At 38.0% G+C, this 18,086-nt stretch overlaps 1 protein-coding gene across 2 annotated transcripts in view; it reads right to left on the bottom strand.

Moving 5' to 3' along the window:
- The window catches only part of VWC2 (von Willebrand factor C domain containing 2), a 593,413-nt gene extending 576,969 nt beyond the window's left edge, over positions 1-16,444 (bottom strand). Inside the window, exons 1-2 of one of the 2 annotated variants that reach the window (XM_075586461.1) lie at positions 15,364-16,444; positions 6,063-6,836 (exon numbers count right to left, since the gene is read on the bottom strand). In XM_075586461.1, the coding sequence (XP_075442576.1) occupies positions 6,063-6,764 (702 nt within the window). In that variant the 5' untranslated portion in view covers positions 6,765-6,836; positions 15,364-16,444. The remainder of the gene's footprint in view (positions 1-6,062; positions 6,837-15,363) is intronic. The other variant, XM_075586460.1, reaches the window with a different exon arrangement.
- Positions 16,445-18,086: the final 1,642 nt, after the last annotated feature.

Raw genomic sequence — 18,086 nt, 5'->3', positions numbered from 1 at the left:
CCAAAAGATAAATATAAGGGGAAAAAACAATGGTGCAGAACTGCAAAGCTTTCATTAAAACACACACACAGAGAATAACACTTACAATGTGTCTCTGCTGACAATAAAACACAATTGCCGTCCGCAGCTTGTCCAAACCGGAGTTCCAGCTTATGCTAGTCATGATCACGTGATCACGTGACCCGGCACGCATACTGATAGCGTCACTACAAAAGCGTCCTCCACTCCTTTGAACGGCAACAAAATCAAGCTCCTCCCTACATGTTTGTGACGATGCCAGTCACTTCCTCGGAGGATCGTCACAAACATGTTGGGGGGAGCTTGATTTTGTTGCCGTTCAAAGGAGTGTGGAGGATGCTTTTGTAGTGACGCTATCAGTACGCGTGCCGGGTCACGTGATTGCGACTAGCAAAAAACACTCTATGGAGTCAATTCTAATGTGGTTTGTTAATGTTAATGAACCTTCACCTGTATGGTGCTTGATGACCGAAAATGCCTATTTCACCTATCTGAAAACATCCTGTAGACTTGCAGACTTATTTTATAGCAGCAATTCTCACTCCCCCCCAGAAGACTATATGAGTTTAACTGGATGGATGGATGGAAGGGAAGTAAGCACAATTATGCCACTATATAAAGCATTAGTAAGAACAGACCTTGAATATGGAGTAGTTTTAGGCACTGCTCCATAAAAAGACATTATGAAACTAGAAAAAGTGCAGAGAAGAGCAACCAAATTAATAAAGGGGATGGAAAATGTAACTTATGAGGAGAGGCTAGCTTACTAAAATTTGTTTCACCCCCTCCCCCCCCCCCCCCCGCTACCCACAACAAACATGTCAGTGGTAGTTAACTCCTTCATTGCCTTAGCGGTTAGTTCCAAAGGTAATGAAGTTGTCTGTAAATGCATTTTTATTGCATGGGATTCATGCGGGGGGCTTCCGGTGCTGATATTAATCGGTATCAGCTCTGGAAACTTCCGGCATGAATCTGATGCAGGAAAAATGCTTTTTTTTTTCTAAGTCCTCTCACATCGCCTCTCTGCAACTTCTCACCAGCCTCATGCCAACTTTTCCTAATGTGAGGATTTGGGAGAAACTCGACATTCTAGAGCTGTGATTAGCCTTGATAAACTCATCGAGGCTACTGAATTGCATGAGTTTCATAACCTGTTTATAAGTGGCTTATCGCCGGTCACCCATCGATTTTTTTTTGACGGCTGAACAAATTGGCGATTCATGCCTTTATCGACCACTTATCGAAGCTTACAGAATAGCCGTAGGCATTTTGGCTAAAAAGGCCTCGATAAGAGGGTTATCAAGGCTTATACAATAGGCCCCCCATGTCTCCAAGGTTGTGTACAACGAAGCCTATCGCTTGCCTTTTCTGGGTGGACACTGCTCTCTGAAGGTTCTCCTGGATTTTTACCCATAACTCCTGTAGCTGATGGATACAGGTTTCCCCCAGACTGATCGCCGGTGCCCTTATTGGGACAGGGGTATGGTAGTACCTTCTCCCCAGCCTTAAAATGAATTATTCTGATAGCCTTTGTAAAAGCCTTTGTAAAAGCTGTGGGGCATATTCTAGTAGCTTTGATAAAATCCCACAACCCTCCGGGTAGGCCTAAATACCCACCACAGGCCAAATACCACCTCCACCCACCTCCTCTACCCCCAATAAACCGGCACTGGTATTTAATCCCTTCAATACCTTAGCGGTTAGCCACTGAGATTATGAATCTGTGTGTAAATGTATTTTTATTTCATAGGATTGAAGCAGGGGGTCTCCGGTGCTGATATTAATGTGTGGCAGCTCTGAAGATTGCTGGCTTCAATCTGATGCAGTAAAAATATTTTTTTCTTCTGAGTCACATCGCGGATCCCATCTCGAGCCTCTTCAGGTGGCGAGATCAGAACCTGCAAGTTGCTTGCGAGTTGCAGCCGCAATGTGAATCTCGAGCTACTAGAATTGCTCGATATTTAAATAAAATGCATTTTTTGGAGCTCCTGCATGGCTTGTCTGAGCAGGAGTGAGACCGATCAGGGAAAAGCACTTCACGAGCGAGTTTGGCATGTTATCGAAGCTTTCTGAATAGCTACATTTGCAAACTGATTCAAGAAGTGCCCACAATGCTCGATGAGTTACTTATTGAAGCTATTAGAATAGGTATCCATGTGCCCTTGTCCCTGCTAGTCTTTGTAAAGACTGTGTGCTACCGGTACGTACCTGGAGTCCTATGCCTGTGTGGCTGTCTTGGCGCAAGCTTGTGTGAGTCTTTTTCAAGACTGTGTTCCCTCACCCAGGAATCCCTTTTGTTCCTGTACTCAGAAGACTCCAGAAGGTAAGCCAGCTATGGCAGCACCTTCCACCTCGCCAGATTAGGTGTTCCCCATTAACAATGTGTGCAGGTAATGTATTGTTGTGCTGTTCTGTACTGTGTGATTTACTGTGAGCTCCAGCTACAGAAATTCTGGGTTATTAAACCCTTGTGTTCAGTCTGGTGATTTTATGATCTCTGGTAGTTCAGTCAACCCTGATCATGAGAGGGTTGTAAAAAAAAAAAAAACATAATAATATTGAGACTGCATGCATCATTTGTAGATTTCAAAGTTTTATTTATATTATTTTTTTCTTACTGATACAGTAGATCAGTTGTTATTTCAATATCTTGAAATTCTTAGTATTATAAGTATGCCATTTATACCATGATCTTAATGCCATGCAGCTACATGCTTATGAGCATAAATAAGGAAGAGGCATACATAATTAACATTATTCACAAGCTTGTTCCCACTGTGACAAATAGTGTCATGAGCAATATGGTGACATTATTTAATGAATACCTCTTAGGAAATCTTAATACTGTGAAGTGTTTCTATAACCATTTATACTTGGTCATACAATCATTGAAGGTTACATTGTAAATACACAGTATATTAAATTAAACTGTTTCTATTATATAATATATCCAGAGATTAAGGATAATATGTAATAGTTTACATGATATACTGTTAGCCCAAACATGAAATTAAAGCAGTAAAAACTCAAAGGAAACAGAATTGATAGTTTCTCCGCTTCTATAAAATAACTAAAAAAATAAATTAACTACTTCAATGGCAATGCAAGGCACTGCAAATGTGTCTAAATAATTAATATAAATGATCTTGTTAATGCACAGAGCAAAAACAGTTCACTCCATTCGTAGGTACTGTAAAGGGCAACCTGAATTGTTTGGCTGATAAGGACTGCCAAAAATGTGCCCATAATATGTCCACTTCCTGGGGGTTTCATCATTTGGCTCAATTGTTTGGCACAAAAAACATAGTAGTATTTTGAATAGAAGTATTTATATAGGACAGTTATAGTAATGCCAGAGCTACAATTCTTAAAGGTGCAATCCCATGTAAAACACAACCTTTTGTAAATAGTTTAATAGTCCAATTGGCTTCATCAAATCAATCTAACCATGCTAAAAGTAATGCTTGGATGCTTTTAATGCCCCTGAATAGGAAAGTGTTTGTTATCAGGTGTTCTGTACTCAACCTACATGTTTTTACTAGAACCAATAAAGATAAGGGGAGAGGAAGAGAGAGGCTCAGGCTCAGATTCTCACAAATCCATCTGGATTGCATCCAATGGCGTTTTTTTATTTATCCGTATAGATTGAAACTGGAACAATCCGTCAACGGATTTTATACCGCGGGACAAATTTTGAATAGAAAGCCCAGCAAATTCAGGGAAATTGATTTTTTGAAGTTTCGCCCATCCCTTGAAATCACCTCACCCTCCCAAGTCTTAGATCGCCATGTTTACAAAGGAACTTAGAAAAATGATTTAAAATGCTTACAGGTGTCAGATTTTGGTTTAAAAAAAGGCACCAATCACTGTTAAAAGATAACTTTTTTCTTCATACATATGTTAATGCATTTCAGGTTTTTCATTTGAACCGGCATTATAAATGCCCATAAATGCCGGTTCAAATGAAAAACCTGAAATGCATTAACATATGTATGAAGAAAAAAGTTATCTTTAAACATCCCTGTTGGTACTTTCACTTTTTCTGTAAGCACAGCACATGGGGTCGCATTGCATCCATAGAGATGGATCACAGTTTTACGTTTTTCTTTCTTATTTGCCGTTTTCACTTTTGTGTGTGCAATGCAGGAGCTAGTTCCTTATTGATCAGCTCCCCACCCCTTCACTCCCCAAAAAAGTGCCAGAACGCTAAAAAGTTTAGCGATCTCAGTTTCTCTGTGTTCTCCCATGTAAATAGCCCTGTATTAACTGTACTGTACATACATCAAGCTCTAATGACTAATTCATAATATTTACAGTATAAGCTTTTAAACAAACTTTAAAAAAAGTGTTGCAATATATCTGTTCTACTTCTTCTACTGTCTCAAAAAAGCAATATACTGTAGGAAAAATATTTGGGATAAGTCGCATTGCAACGGGAAAAAGGAAGGAACCTAATCCTTCCAAACAATACAAACAATACAAGTAGATCCCAGCACTCAATGAGAGTATAGTCAAGAAATAAGCAAAAAGCAAAAAAAGAAATGTGTTCTCCAGCCTGTTAGCAGGGACACTATCAAACCATAAGCTTGAGATTATTGCCTTTTTTGCATTATTGTGCTACTAGACTAAGGAACTAGTGTCTGAACTGATCTCGCCGTGTGCTTGCTGCTCTCACTGCATTTGTACATGTGCTCTTGATACTACTACCTGTACCCTGCTGGTTGCATATTAGCTTATTCTCATATAGACTTTGTGATTGAAAATGTTTATCAGTTTTGATTTTAGGAGGAGAGGATAAAGGGTGAGGGAAGTACCTATGGTCTAACAGCTCACTGGGAACGGGCCAGAAGAAGAACGTTGCCCCACTCATTTGCCTTTATTCTCCCTTTTGGGTACACCCCAACCCTCCTCCCCCTCCCTCTTTCTGTTTTCTCTCTCCCTTCCTTCACATACCCGTACTCCTATTCATGTGTTTTTCTCCTTAGTGCCTTTCTCACACCTTACCCCCTCTCCCCTCCACTATTTTGGCTATCACGTTGCATCAGTGTCTGTATTTCATTATTTTTTAATTTCTTCATTACATTTCTTTTTTTGCTTATTTCTTGACTATTCTCTCATTGAGTGCTGGGATCTACTTGTATTGTTACTTTGTAACTATATTCTGTACTATAGAAGAAGAGATCTTACGTTTTCCCAATTTTAAATAACATGTTCTATGTATAGATGTGTATCATTACTGGCATTACACTTAATACTACAGTTTAGTTATGTATATGCAGTTTTAGTTGTGGTATTTTTAAATGTTTTAATTTCTATTTTTTCTCCAGAGGTCCACGGAACGGAACACATTTGGATTGTATAACCAATTTGATACTGCTTCACTTTATTAAATTAATTCATTCATTCAATTGTCTTTCTATTCTAAACACAACTCTGCAATAATAATAGTTAGAAAGCCTATACAAATATATCAGTTGATTCTGTTCAAGGTGAACTGTTTAAGAGTACCAGAAAAGCATGCCTAAGCTAAAGTTTAATTTACTTTACACCTCAAGTACATTGAGTGTGCAGTTACAGTACATTCAACTTTATTTTTCATTTTTACTCAATAGAAGTATGAAAGTACTCTTCAATAGCTAAGACATTGGTTCATTTAACAGTCAACACAAAACCACAACACATTGAATACAGTAGCTGTACAACTCCATAGAAAAAAATGCACTTAAATACCCAAATGACACTATAGTAAAATCAACAATGGCTATTCTGGCCTAGATAATTATATCAAATAATGTTGTTTTTGCAATTTAAAAAAAAAGGTTAAATCACTTCTTATGTCAAGTCCATTGCTCTAATGTAATAACATTTTAGAAAATAAGTGATGCACTGATAAACAAATCCCCTATAGCACTTAGTGTTTTCAATGAATGAAACACATATATGTCAATGATTTGTCTAATTAAATCATAATATAGACCATTAAATATATAATTAAATTAGCAAGTGTACCGGTACAGTGAATAATAATCCAATCTGATGCTCACCATAAATTCTTCTAAGGACTGATAATTTTTCCCCCGAAACTCACAGTAATTTTTCTTCTCTTTGCATTGTGGGCAGCACTGGCTGGTGTCCACTTGAATACACCGTGGGTGCAGCCTTGGGCACTCTGGTTGAATGCAAAGAGGTCCCTCCTCAGTGCAAAGGCAAGGGCAAGCTGAGGGACCAGGTGTAAACTTCTCACCAATAGCATAAACAAAGCCACTCTCATCCACACAACCTTTTCCACGATAATCTGGATAGGCATATTCCTCTTGAGCCTCCGGGGTTGCATCAACATCTGGAATAGATACTTCCTCTAGAGGTTTTTCCTGTACACTGTCTGATTGCACTTCTGCCTGCATGGTCTCTAGTTTACTGCTCAGAATTGGACTATTCAAAGTTTGTTTTTGTCTAGTCACAAATTCTTTGTTGGAAATATTTTTCTTCCCTTTGCTTTTCCAGTCTCTGGTTGTTTCTTCCCTGCTTATTCTGTTTTCATTCATTTTACCCAAGCTTGTCTGGTTTTGACCTTCTTGTTCTGCATTTTCTCTCTTCTCTTGGCTACTTTTTACGTTCTCCTGGTCTTGTGTCATTGTAAGGTTTTGTACATGTATAGTTGGGCTGCACAGGGCAACCATCAGGCAACAGGTTACAAGAAGAGAGCTGGAGAGAGCTCCAATTGCCATTACAGTGAAGCTGGGCATTGCCTACTGCATCCCAAGGTATGGGGATCTTCATTCAAACCAAAGCTGACAAGCAGTTTCAATTATAAGTCCCTAGGTGAAAAAAACAAGAATACAATCAAATGATTACTTATTGTTTACTTACATGTGGTTTATAACCAAGACAATCCAATAAAATTAGCTGATTAAATAGCACTCTCTACTTGGTTCAGCAATAAATGCCTCCTAACTATGCACAGATGTAGTCCACCTTATTTCCCCTGTGGACTGGGTTTGCCAGGGGAAAAAAGGACTATGGTAAACTCCAGCCAGCATACAGTATGCTGCTGGAAGCCCAAGATGAAGCAGACAAGGGTTGAGGTCCAGGGAAAATAAGACAGGCTACAGTTATGCAGAGTGTTTTCAACTAGCAAGAACACTTGAACACTACAGGCAGTTCTTACTAGGACCAACGTTAGCTTACGGCATAAGCCTGTTCAATTGGTTAAATGCAGGTGATTTCCACCTATACATTTTAAAACAAATCAGACCAGTACAAATAGTTGAAATCCTTATTTAAACTTCTAATGTCTCCATAGTAATCACATTTTGTGTTGTGTTTTTCTGATCATTTCTTGCATTTCCATCACATACTCTACCTCTCTGAAAGAAGCTTTAAAATGTTGACCATTAAGCATGTACATAAGATTACAAGATTGCAATGTTTCCTTTTTGTCTGAGCCACTTCTGGTTATAAGTTCCAGTATTCACATATTTGCTCAGTAAAAAATATTACAACCTGCATTCAATTCTCATTTCTTCAATACAGAAGGGAAGTGGCTCTGACTGGCACTGGGTTTGAAATTCAGGGACCTGGTTCAATTCCCTGTGACAGCTCCTTGTGACCTTGGGCAACTCACTTTATCTCCCTGTGCCCCAGGCACCAAAAATAGAATTGTAAGTTCCACGGGGCAGGGACCTGTGCCTGCAAAATGTCTCTGTAACGCACTGTGTACAACTAACAACGCTATACAAGAACATGCTATTATTATTATAATAGGCATACTGCAGTAACATTTCAAGTTGTTGCAATGGTAGGAACTATACTAATCTTCTAATTGTAGGAGCTCTTTCTAATTCTTATCTTCTTGGATACTTTTAACTGTCTCTTTTTAGTCCATACCCTATTCTCTCACAGTATATTTTCCTCAGCTGTCTACTTTTGTTATTCCACATATTCCTACAGTATTTTTCACAATTTACATTACCCTAGCTTTTACAACCTATTCAAAGCGATTTAACTGTTTACCTTGCAATGCAACAACCTTCACAATACACCCACTTTTATATTACAAAGACATAACAGAAATATATCCTTCATTTAGATAATATTCTACATTTTGCAAATAACTGTCCAGTCGTATGTGACCAGCCGATTAAATAGAATGTAGAATTAAATGTAGAATTTAAAAAAGTTTTATACAGTACATTCTTTACACCATGTAAAAATGTTTTTTACTTGACATAATACATTTACAATTTACAGTATTTAAATGCTTTACCAAGTAGGCTCCAGACTTAGTTCAGGAATTATTATTAAATTAGTAATTTTCCTTAAATCATAATATTGCCTTATTTCTTCTCCCATTTTGTGAGATAGTATTTACACGAACACACAGCACTAGAAATAGAGATGTGTGTATTAACATCAGTATATTAAGATATATGCCTTACAGTGAGTCATTTGGGGAGATTTTATGTAGAGCTGCAGGAGGTGGACATACAGTACTCTGTATGCAATTCAAATTCACAGATACTGATGCAGGGGCCGTTATTTGAACACTTCACGCGTCATGTACATTGGAATCCTGATTTGAAACCGCGGGATGAATTGCAGCCTCCCCGCACTAAGATGCGAGCACGGCGAGTGCAGAAAAACTAATTTTGGTGTTCTGGCTATTAAAAACATGAAATTGACACAGTAGCACAGTAGCACAGTACTGTACACATTACAATTCCTCCATTTTATTGCAAACAAAGAAACAGAATCCATGAAATTCAAACAAAACATCCGCAATAAGCGCGGGTGCCTGGGGCGATTGGCCGCGTTCATTCTGCGTGGGGAACAGCAGAGAACTCAAAATCGGCGCCGAGGTGTGTTCGAATAACGGCAGCTGCATCAGTATGCAATTCTGTGTTCTAATTAAGTTATTTATCTTGAACTAACCTTTCCCTTCATTTTGTCAGTAGACACATCCAGGAATAGGAGGGAGCATGTCAGGAACACCCCAAAAAAAAGAAAGAAAAATATCTAGTGCACTTCTGCCACACAGTAGATAAATGCAATGGGAACACGTCTTGGCTCGTAGGAATAACCTACTTACAAGACGTAGGATAAAAACCAGCGATAACAGAAGGCAACAGCTTCTCTGGTGGATGGTTACGATCGTGGTAAATCTCAAGGAGAAGGGAAAACAACGGAGAGAACCACTAGTGCAGACCAATAAAACATTTATAAAATTATCTAAAATAGCAGCAATAAATGTACTCCCATGGTGTACATTATAAACAGGCACATCACATAAGAATGTGAACTTGAGATGATCTTGCGCCGTAGAGGTGAGGTAACAGGCCGTCTGTCTTGAGTGTCTCCTGCAGCTGGATGGCTTCGGATGGCGTCTTACGTCACATCCGCCGGTGTCTTTACTACTTCCAAATTCACTGGGAAGGGGACAGGCATATGGCAGCTGATCCTCTCGGCTTAACCTCAGAGCTCACACTTGACTAAGCCTGCAAGTGTTGAGACACTCAAGACAGACGGACTGTTACCTCACCTCTACAGCCCGAGATCATCTCAAGCTCACCTTCTTATGTGATGTGCCTGTTTATAATGTACACCATGTGAGTACATTTATTGTTGCTATTTTAGATAATTTTTTTAACGTTTTACTGGTCTGCACTTGTAGTTCTCTCCTTGTTTTCTCTTCTCCTTGAGATTTACCACGATCGTAACCATCCACCAGAGAAGCTGTTGCCTAGCCTCCTGTTATCGCTGGTTTTTAACCTACGTCTTGTAAGTAGGTTATTCATACGAGCCAAGACTTGTTCCCATTGCATTTATCTACTGTGTGGCAGAAGTGCACAAGATATTTTTCTTTCTTTTTTGGGGGTGTTCCTGACATATGCTCCCTCCTATTCCTGGATGTGTCTACTTGCTTTAGGGAATCCATACAATTCCCATTGGAGGTTGAGAATTTATGTTTATTTCACCTTACACTAAATTAATATTTCACCGTGAGCATTATTATATCACTTAGTTATTATTTATCATATTTGTGGAGCCCTGTGTTTTAAGCGCCTGTCTAAATCACTTGGGTCTACCTTCATTTTGTCAGTAATATAGTTGTCTGGCAAACAGATCTATGTCAAAATTACCTTACAGCCCATATACATGATTGGTCTGTAAGGGGTCCTCAAGTACCTGAAGGTGTCTTATGGCAGAAGATTGTTTAATAAATATCACCCGAAATCTTCATACGCATACTGGTAAATGAACCAAAGTTAATAGTAGATATGAACTAAAATTAATATCTCATTAAAGTGAAATTAACCTTTATTTTGACAGACATGAGAACGTACAGCATGCTACTGTATAAACCATTCAGTTTGATGACCAAAAGTAGAACAACCATTATTTAGAGAATAACTATCTCATTTGTCCTGATTCATATTCATGTCTTGTTAGTTCTAAGATGGAATAATGGGACCTATAAACAACCAATCAATGGTTCTAATGGGCATAGTAATGGTTAACAGAAGGAATTTACATTCATACAGCACTCTCACAAACGTCCATTTCCTGTGGATGAGAAAGGAAGTGGTAGGTTCCACTGTAGTTGTTGCATCTATGATAAGACCAACAAACATAAACACACTGCAATTCAAAAGGCAACACCTTAATTGCTGGAGGGGCCTGTAATGCATTTTTTTTTACAGTAGCATGTATTGCTTTCCTTTTGGTTGTCACAGAAGAGTAGGTGTTTAAAGAATGGGAGCAAACATTTCAATGCTGAGCTTCTAAAATATGTTTTTTTTTAATAGATCAGAGCTATGTGTTTCAGAAGTGCAAGGGACAACTCAAGATAAAGCACATCTCAAAACATTAACAAGGTGCACATACTTACTGTAACCAATAGCTAGGGCCTGACATATAGTTACGCCCCCCACAGTTTTCCACATTAATAGTCATTGAACTATTGACAGGTTTTTAACATGATACTTATCATAAATTTGCTTTGAGTTGGGAACTATGCATCACATGTAAATAAAACTATTGTTCTTTATAAATTTGACAGTCCACTAATTTTTCTTCTTGTGCCCTTCTCTCCTCCATATTAGAACCATTGAACATGCTTCCTAAAAATCTTCTGCCAGATGAATTACTATTTTTTTCTGCAATATTATTTTTGTTTTCCGCATTTCCCTGTTTTTCACACTGTGCCTTTGTACATCAAAGTTTACTTTCACTTAAATTGTACATGATTGCAATTGCTCATATAAAATGTCAAACAACAAACAAAAAAATAGGCATAAGTAAATGGCGATGAATTTAATGTGTAACATGCCATATTGCAAAAGTGAATTTCTATTCATATACCCTGTATACATAGAGAAAAGCGGCACACGGAGAAGTAACACATAAAGAGCCATGGACTCTCCGACCAACACACTAGGGATATACAATTGTGGAAGTAAAATATATACAGATGCAGCGGACGTTTTTCGAACACTTCACGCGTTGTGTACCTTGGAATGTATACCATGTCATGGAGCGTGATTTCTTCCAACCTTCCCGCCCCTTCCCGCCTTAAGACGCGACTGCAGAAAATTGCATTTTAGTGTTAAACAGTGTTAAACACTGAAATTTACACAGTAGCACAATACTGTACATATTACAATTCATTCATTTCTGCCACGGATACGAAACAGAATCCATGAAATTCAAACAAAGCAACTGCAATAAACACGTGTGCCTGGGGTGTTTGGCCGCGTTAATGCCGCGTTAAATACAGCAGAGCACACGAAAACGGCTCCGTGATTTGTTCGAATAACGGCCGCTGCATCTGAACATAATAAATATTTCTAAAGTAGAAGTTTAGGAAATTGTTCTATATCAACCAGGTGGCCAATTAGGTGAAAGGGGATTTTCGTCTCAAAACGGACCAAAAAGGCTGCTTCGTAATATATATAATTTATCCCTAAAAATATTTATATAAAAAATAGTGCTGCTATGATGGAGCGAAGGGCGTAGAAGCTGAAAGCAAAGCACCATGACGGCCTAACCTTTAGATTGGAGACATATCATGCTACAGTATGTACTGTGGAACAAAATATGCAGTCTCTGCATTAAAGGTACAACATGCAAGATCAGCAAAGCCTTAGTACATTTGTTTGATAATATGCTTAATGAATGCTAAAATGTACATCAAGACTTTAACAACTTACATTACACATTAATTTCAAACATATCAAAACTTTGGTAATGCATTTATAATTTTGACAAGTATAAAGTAAATCTGCGCTCTCATGCTTTTTTATTAAATAAAAAATCATGAGGGCTATTTATCAAGTTGCTGAATTTGCTGAACACTATGTCATGGTGTACTAATTGCTTGTCATGTGAATATGCAGTGGCTTCAAATGTAAGAAAGTTGCCACTTGTATTTCTTATTTTTGACACCAATGTCTTATATAGTGGTCAGGCGTTGATTAATGCAGCAATCCACAATGCCTGTTTTAAAAATGTGTTATTTAATTTTCTAAAGAACCTTAAACCAGGGATTGCTCCAGAGCTGATCTGCGGTCATCCAAATCCTGAAGACCTCACAATTCCTGAGCTATCCATTCGTATATTTATTGCAGAACAATACTTGTCAAGTTGACTCAAAATGACCGCCGGGATGATTGTTATTCTAGCAGCCAACAGAAAGCTCCAAGATAATATTGCGACTTTCCATTGGTAACCCTGGTGCCCCATTCATTTTTGTATTCTTGCAATGGCAACAAATATGCTAATATCCCACGAACCATAAGGTCCTAGGAGCTTAGTGTATTGTGATCCAGTTCCAGGAGATCCCCTGGTTTACGGACTTTAATTTAAAAAAATATAATTGCGGGTAGAGGATTGCAGCTTTAACATAATCTTACATCTGCAAATAAGCAACATACCAAATATATTAAAGGTACAGACTTTCATAAATCCCATTATAATACTACACAATAGTACCTTCATATATTAGAATACTACAACTTAGTACCCTTATACAGTACTTATACTGTATATTAGAGCTAAGAAACACTGAAGAAACAGTTGATCTGTTATTCAGATTTACAGGTGTTGGACTGACAAACTATTGTTTTCATGTGATTTGCAATGCAAACAAATGGAGCAGTAATGTGTCAAATTGTGCAATTTTGCAACTGTCACATAATTTTGCTCGTCACAGCGTGATATTGGGTGCAATAATGTCTGCTACATGTATAAGCACAAGATAGGCAGGTTTATGGATGACATACTGTACTAATATTGACGCGTTGTACATATTTGAGGCCTGCCCACATTGCTCCATAAACACTGATTTGTTTGTGAATCATATTTCAGTCAGGTTATTGAATTCCTAATAAACTGGTAGATTTTCGAGAGGAAATATAAAAAGATTAGAAAAACAGCTCTCGTTCTATCCCGTTGCCATGCGACAAACATTAAGTTCTTATCTAAAATTGAAGTCAGTTATTAATTTCATCAAATTCGGTTAGATACTAATAGGGAATCTCTACCCAGGTTGCATTCATAACCTCACTTCCTTACTGGGAGCTGGGGAACACAAAAGCATGCAACATGCAATATGGGAAGAAGAACTGTAGTGTACAGTTTTGTAGCAAAGGAAGTACCTGGGGAAAAAATAAACATGCTAGGTGAGCTATGGGCCATCTGGCATTAATTTGTATGTTTCGATGCAAACATCAACATATGTTCAGGATCCCAGTTCACTGAAGATGAAGATGTGGCAATTTAAATCCATATGAAGTAGGACACACATATTAAGATTATTTTATATAGACTACAATAATTAAAGCTTTTGTCCTGTATTGTTTATTCCTAATGCCCGTTACCCACTACTGCTGCTTGGTAAAAGGTCTGGGGAAACTTAAAATCAAAACTGACAGACCCAGTAATGGCTCACGCAGTGGAGGTAATTTATTTTCTATTTTTGGAAGGAAAGAGTTTTGAGGGCCTGTAAATGTATATAGGTACTAAGTATACATATACCATTCAATATGCATATATACAGTGCAAGGGATGCGTCCAAGTAAAAATGAATCAATTAGACCACTTCCACACTTTCAATAACATTATTTTAATACCTGCATTACCAGAGAGACATAGTAACCCATTTTATGGAGGAGCATTGCAATGAATTGCACTCCTGTTTCCTATTGAAAGGCTTCTTTTATTGGAGCAATTTCCTTGGTATAGTTACCATTTTTCTTTGAATAATGAAAATAAGTATTGATTAACCCTTTAAGTGTCAGAGTGCAATGCATTGCACTCCTCTTTGAGAGTGTAAGGTTTAAATGTATTAGTTATAGATAACAATATTGTTGCCCATGTCCTCAATAGTTTTACCAACACATGCATAATGTCAGCATAGGAAATAATTTACAATCAAATTTACCTGAAAAATATTTTTAATAGTTAAAAGTTTGAAAACTAGGAATCAATTTTTGAAACATGGGAGAGCTGAATAAATAACAATAAAATCCTCCTTTAAAATGCTGAACAACTTTTACAAGAAATACAGTGGACTAATATGTATTTGTTATATTGTAATCATAATGAAATATACTATTCTAGTTGTGTATAGTTAAGCTTATCATAATATTTTGTTTTAATTTCTTACAAAACATCAGATATATTTCATTAACTCTTCTACATTAGTAAGTGGGGACACAATACATTTTTTTCAGGTTTATTAAAGTAAATAAAAAAAAATTGTGAAGCTGATGTTTAAACAAATATATATTTTACAACAATTTTCACTGCAATTTATTTTAGATGGTTAAGTCCTTTGTACAAGATATGTTTACCAGTAGGTGTTACAATTTGTTATAGTAAGGTAAGCTTAACAGGACATCACACATGCTGTCTGTGTGATCCTGACAGTACTCCTTGTACTGTGGTTACATACAGCACTTACAGTCAATATTGTTTTTTTTAACTAAAGGGACATTTTTCTATGCAATGATCAGTATGCCCTCTTATTTACTGTAGTTTTACCTAATGCTGATCATTATACTCATATTTGTTACAAGGTGATAACTATAATGTGTTCAGTGATTTTGGAATAACCCAATTTAAAAAAGGCTTTTAAGCATTTATGAAGTAAATCTTCTTGCTTTCAAAGAATGTTCTTTTTGGAACATTGTTAATTCCAAAGATCAGCCATAAAATATATTATTAAAAAGAGTAACAGCTGCAATCCCAGTATCATAATAGCAACAATGTATTTTTATCATAATGTAATTGGCATAATGTTAATAATTACGCTACCCAACCCAACACACCCCAGTTATTACTAACCAGGAGGTCCCAATTCAGCTAACACACGTGGGTCTTCTAGGGGGTGTGATTCATTTGAATTCTAGAAAAACTTCTCTTTTCTGGTGTGTTCCTTCATCGCTCAATTCTCTGTTTACCTTATCAGAAATGTCAACTTTCTGGGGTCACCATCACGATAAATTGTATGAGATCCTCACAGAAGCAGAAAACACACAAGTTGAATGAATGGACACTCGCTGTTTTCTTCCAGGAGCTGCCTTTAAAAACCAAGCCCGAGGTCCTTGTCAGCTGTGGACAGAAAGCTTATCTTTTTAAAGAAAGTAGACACCCCCATATCCTTTGTCCCATTTTTGCTTCTTCTGAAATGACCAGCAGTGTGACGGTCATATCAAAAAGAGGATCAACATCATCAGTTCAATCTGGGAAGCTGGTTTGATCACTGCATTTCTGGTTTGGCTTGCAGTTGCCCATGATTTATCGTGTCCTTACTAGGGATGATGGCTTGCAGTCCCTCGGTCACCTCCCTAGGTTCAGATGTTTGGCTTTCTGGATGACTGGAAGAGCCAGTGACCCGAGATGTAAAGTCCAGCAACTCAGTAAAGGAGGAGGTTCAGTCTGCCACTGCCAGACAAGCTGCTAAAGCAGTACTGCCAACTCACACCATCCTGCAGAAAAATCATTTAGCAAGGCTTTCCCTAGTAAAACACATCTACATATAGTATCTTTTTGAAACCCCAGTTGGAGGGGGGTGGGGGGGAGTGTACTGAATACAGTCCTTCAAGAAATCTGAGTAAATGACAGTTCAAAAATGCATGCAATGAAAAGTATTTTGCATTTCATTGAAATGCATGAGCACAATTGAATCTATGCAGGCAACAGCACGTAAAGATATATCTGTCTCTATTGAACTCCTATGAATCTGGAGCCCGGCTCGGAGAGAGGTGGGAGGTGCTGAGTTGACTGAGGGGGGATTCTCTCTGCCTATGCATAAAATAAGTCAGAAGGCACGTTCTCTGAACAGGGATTTCAAAGCCCTTTTGCCTCTCAAGTTGTATGAATTCACAATACATAAAGAAAAAGGGAGACTCAGAGGCCAGAAGGGGAGCTGCTGATCCTTCTGCAGCAAATACTGAATCAGGTCACCTCTCCACCTGCATCTATTCTTTCCTTTCTGTTTTCCAATTCAGACAGTGTAATTTCTTGTCTACTGCCTCTTTGTAAAGCTCAGAGTCAAAGGCTAAAAGCAATTTTAAACACACAACAGAAACACCTCATATTTCCTTTAGAAATGTAGCAATTTTAAGGAATATACCCTGTAATTATTATTTAAAAAAAAATAAATCCTGTTGCATTTCTGACGTGTTTCAGGAAATGACATTTTGAGAATGGGATTTTTAAAAATGGCTTATTGCATTCAGAATGTGTATGTGATTGACACCAATTTATTAGTGTGTCTGAATGATTAGATTAGAAGGGATACTAATATAAATATTGATTTCTTATGTTTGAATAAAATATGTGACTGGTCTTTCTTTGACCTCACAACTTTACACAGTTAAATGTTAATGTTCATATTATGGGCACTAGCACAAAACAGGAAATAATTGATACTGTATATCTATCTTTAACATCTAAGGAGTCATTACATTTTTAAATGAAATAGTTACAAAACAAGTTTAGATCTTTCAAATCCCTTCTATTTATAGCATGCCTAGTAATAATCTAATTGTCAATAACATTATGCTGGATTGCCAAAGGCCTCCATATTATGAAAGTTGTGCATAATATTATGAGGTGAGAAGTGCAGCCCTGTCAATTTGTTTTTGTATGTCATACGAGAATGACAACCTGCACTGGGGGTGGGGGGAGCGGGTGCTGCTTTTATAAAACTTGGCAGATTTTAAAATTCACCTTAGCCTGTGTAAAATTCAATATGGCTTTAAGGTGATTTTGTTTTCCTAGGTGGAGCGTGTGCTTATGTAATCTGCTGAGGATTTAGTAAGCGGTGGTGGGGTGTGGACCACATCTTCTGGTGTCACTAGAAGCCTTCCAGCTACCACTGTATATTCTAAGGAAGGCACCTTGTGGTTGTAAGTTAATAGGGTGCATCTCTTCACGATGTAGCCAGACTGTCAGACGCAGTGTGGCAAAGATGTGGTGTGGCATCTTAGGCTGCGATTATAGTAGGGGCAACAGTGCGTGCGATTTCACGCGCTGTGTGAACAAACTGCAGCAGCTGTATCGGGCTGGCCATAGTGCGCAGGGGTGCGATGCAATGCGACTGTACGGCAGAGTTTTCAAACTACAAATTTTTTTTTTTCATGCAGCGGCCACATCAGTGCTGCGTCAAATGGGCAGTTCAGCCAATGAGGGCGAACCAGCCTGTGACGCATCTGCCACGCCTCCGCTGTGCCTCCCCATCGCCTCCCCAATCGCTCTATCGCAGACTACCCATCGCTTGGGCGACAGGCACATGCGACACCATGCGCTCGGTCGCGCACGCACGAGCCCTACTATAATCGTGGGGTTAAATTAAAGTGACCTAATTTTAATGTAAGACGGTATTTACTATCTGGTGGTAGCTACACCCCAATTCCCGGAATGTGCCTTCTGATCCACATACTGTACCTGAAGTAGGCACTCTGGAAGAACTATTGTACATTGATATAAAAATTATATCATATAATTATGTTAATCTATTGATATTGAGGCCTAGAATTTTATGTCTGGAGATTTAGTGTATT

The sequence above is a fragment of the Ascaphus truei genome, chromosome 2, assembly GCF_040206685.1.
Source record: "Ascaphus truei isolate aAscTru1 chromosome 2, aAscTru1.hap1, whole genome shotgun sequence".
Taxonomy (NCBI): Eukaryota; Metazoa; Chordata; class Amphibia; order Anura; family Ascaphidae; genus Ascaphus; species Ascaphus truei.
The sequence above is the reverse complement of the archived record's forward strand: the minus strand, read 5'-3'. Positions and strand labels throughout refer to the sequence as shown.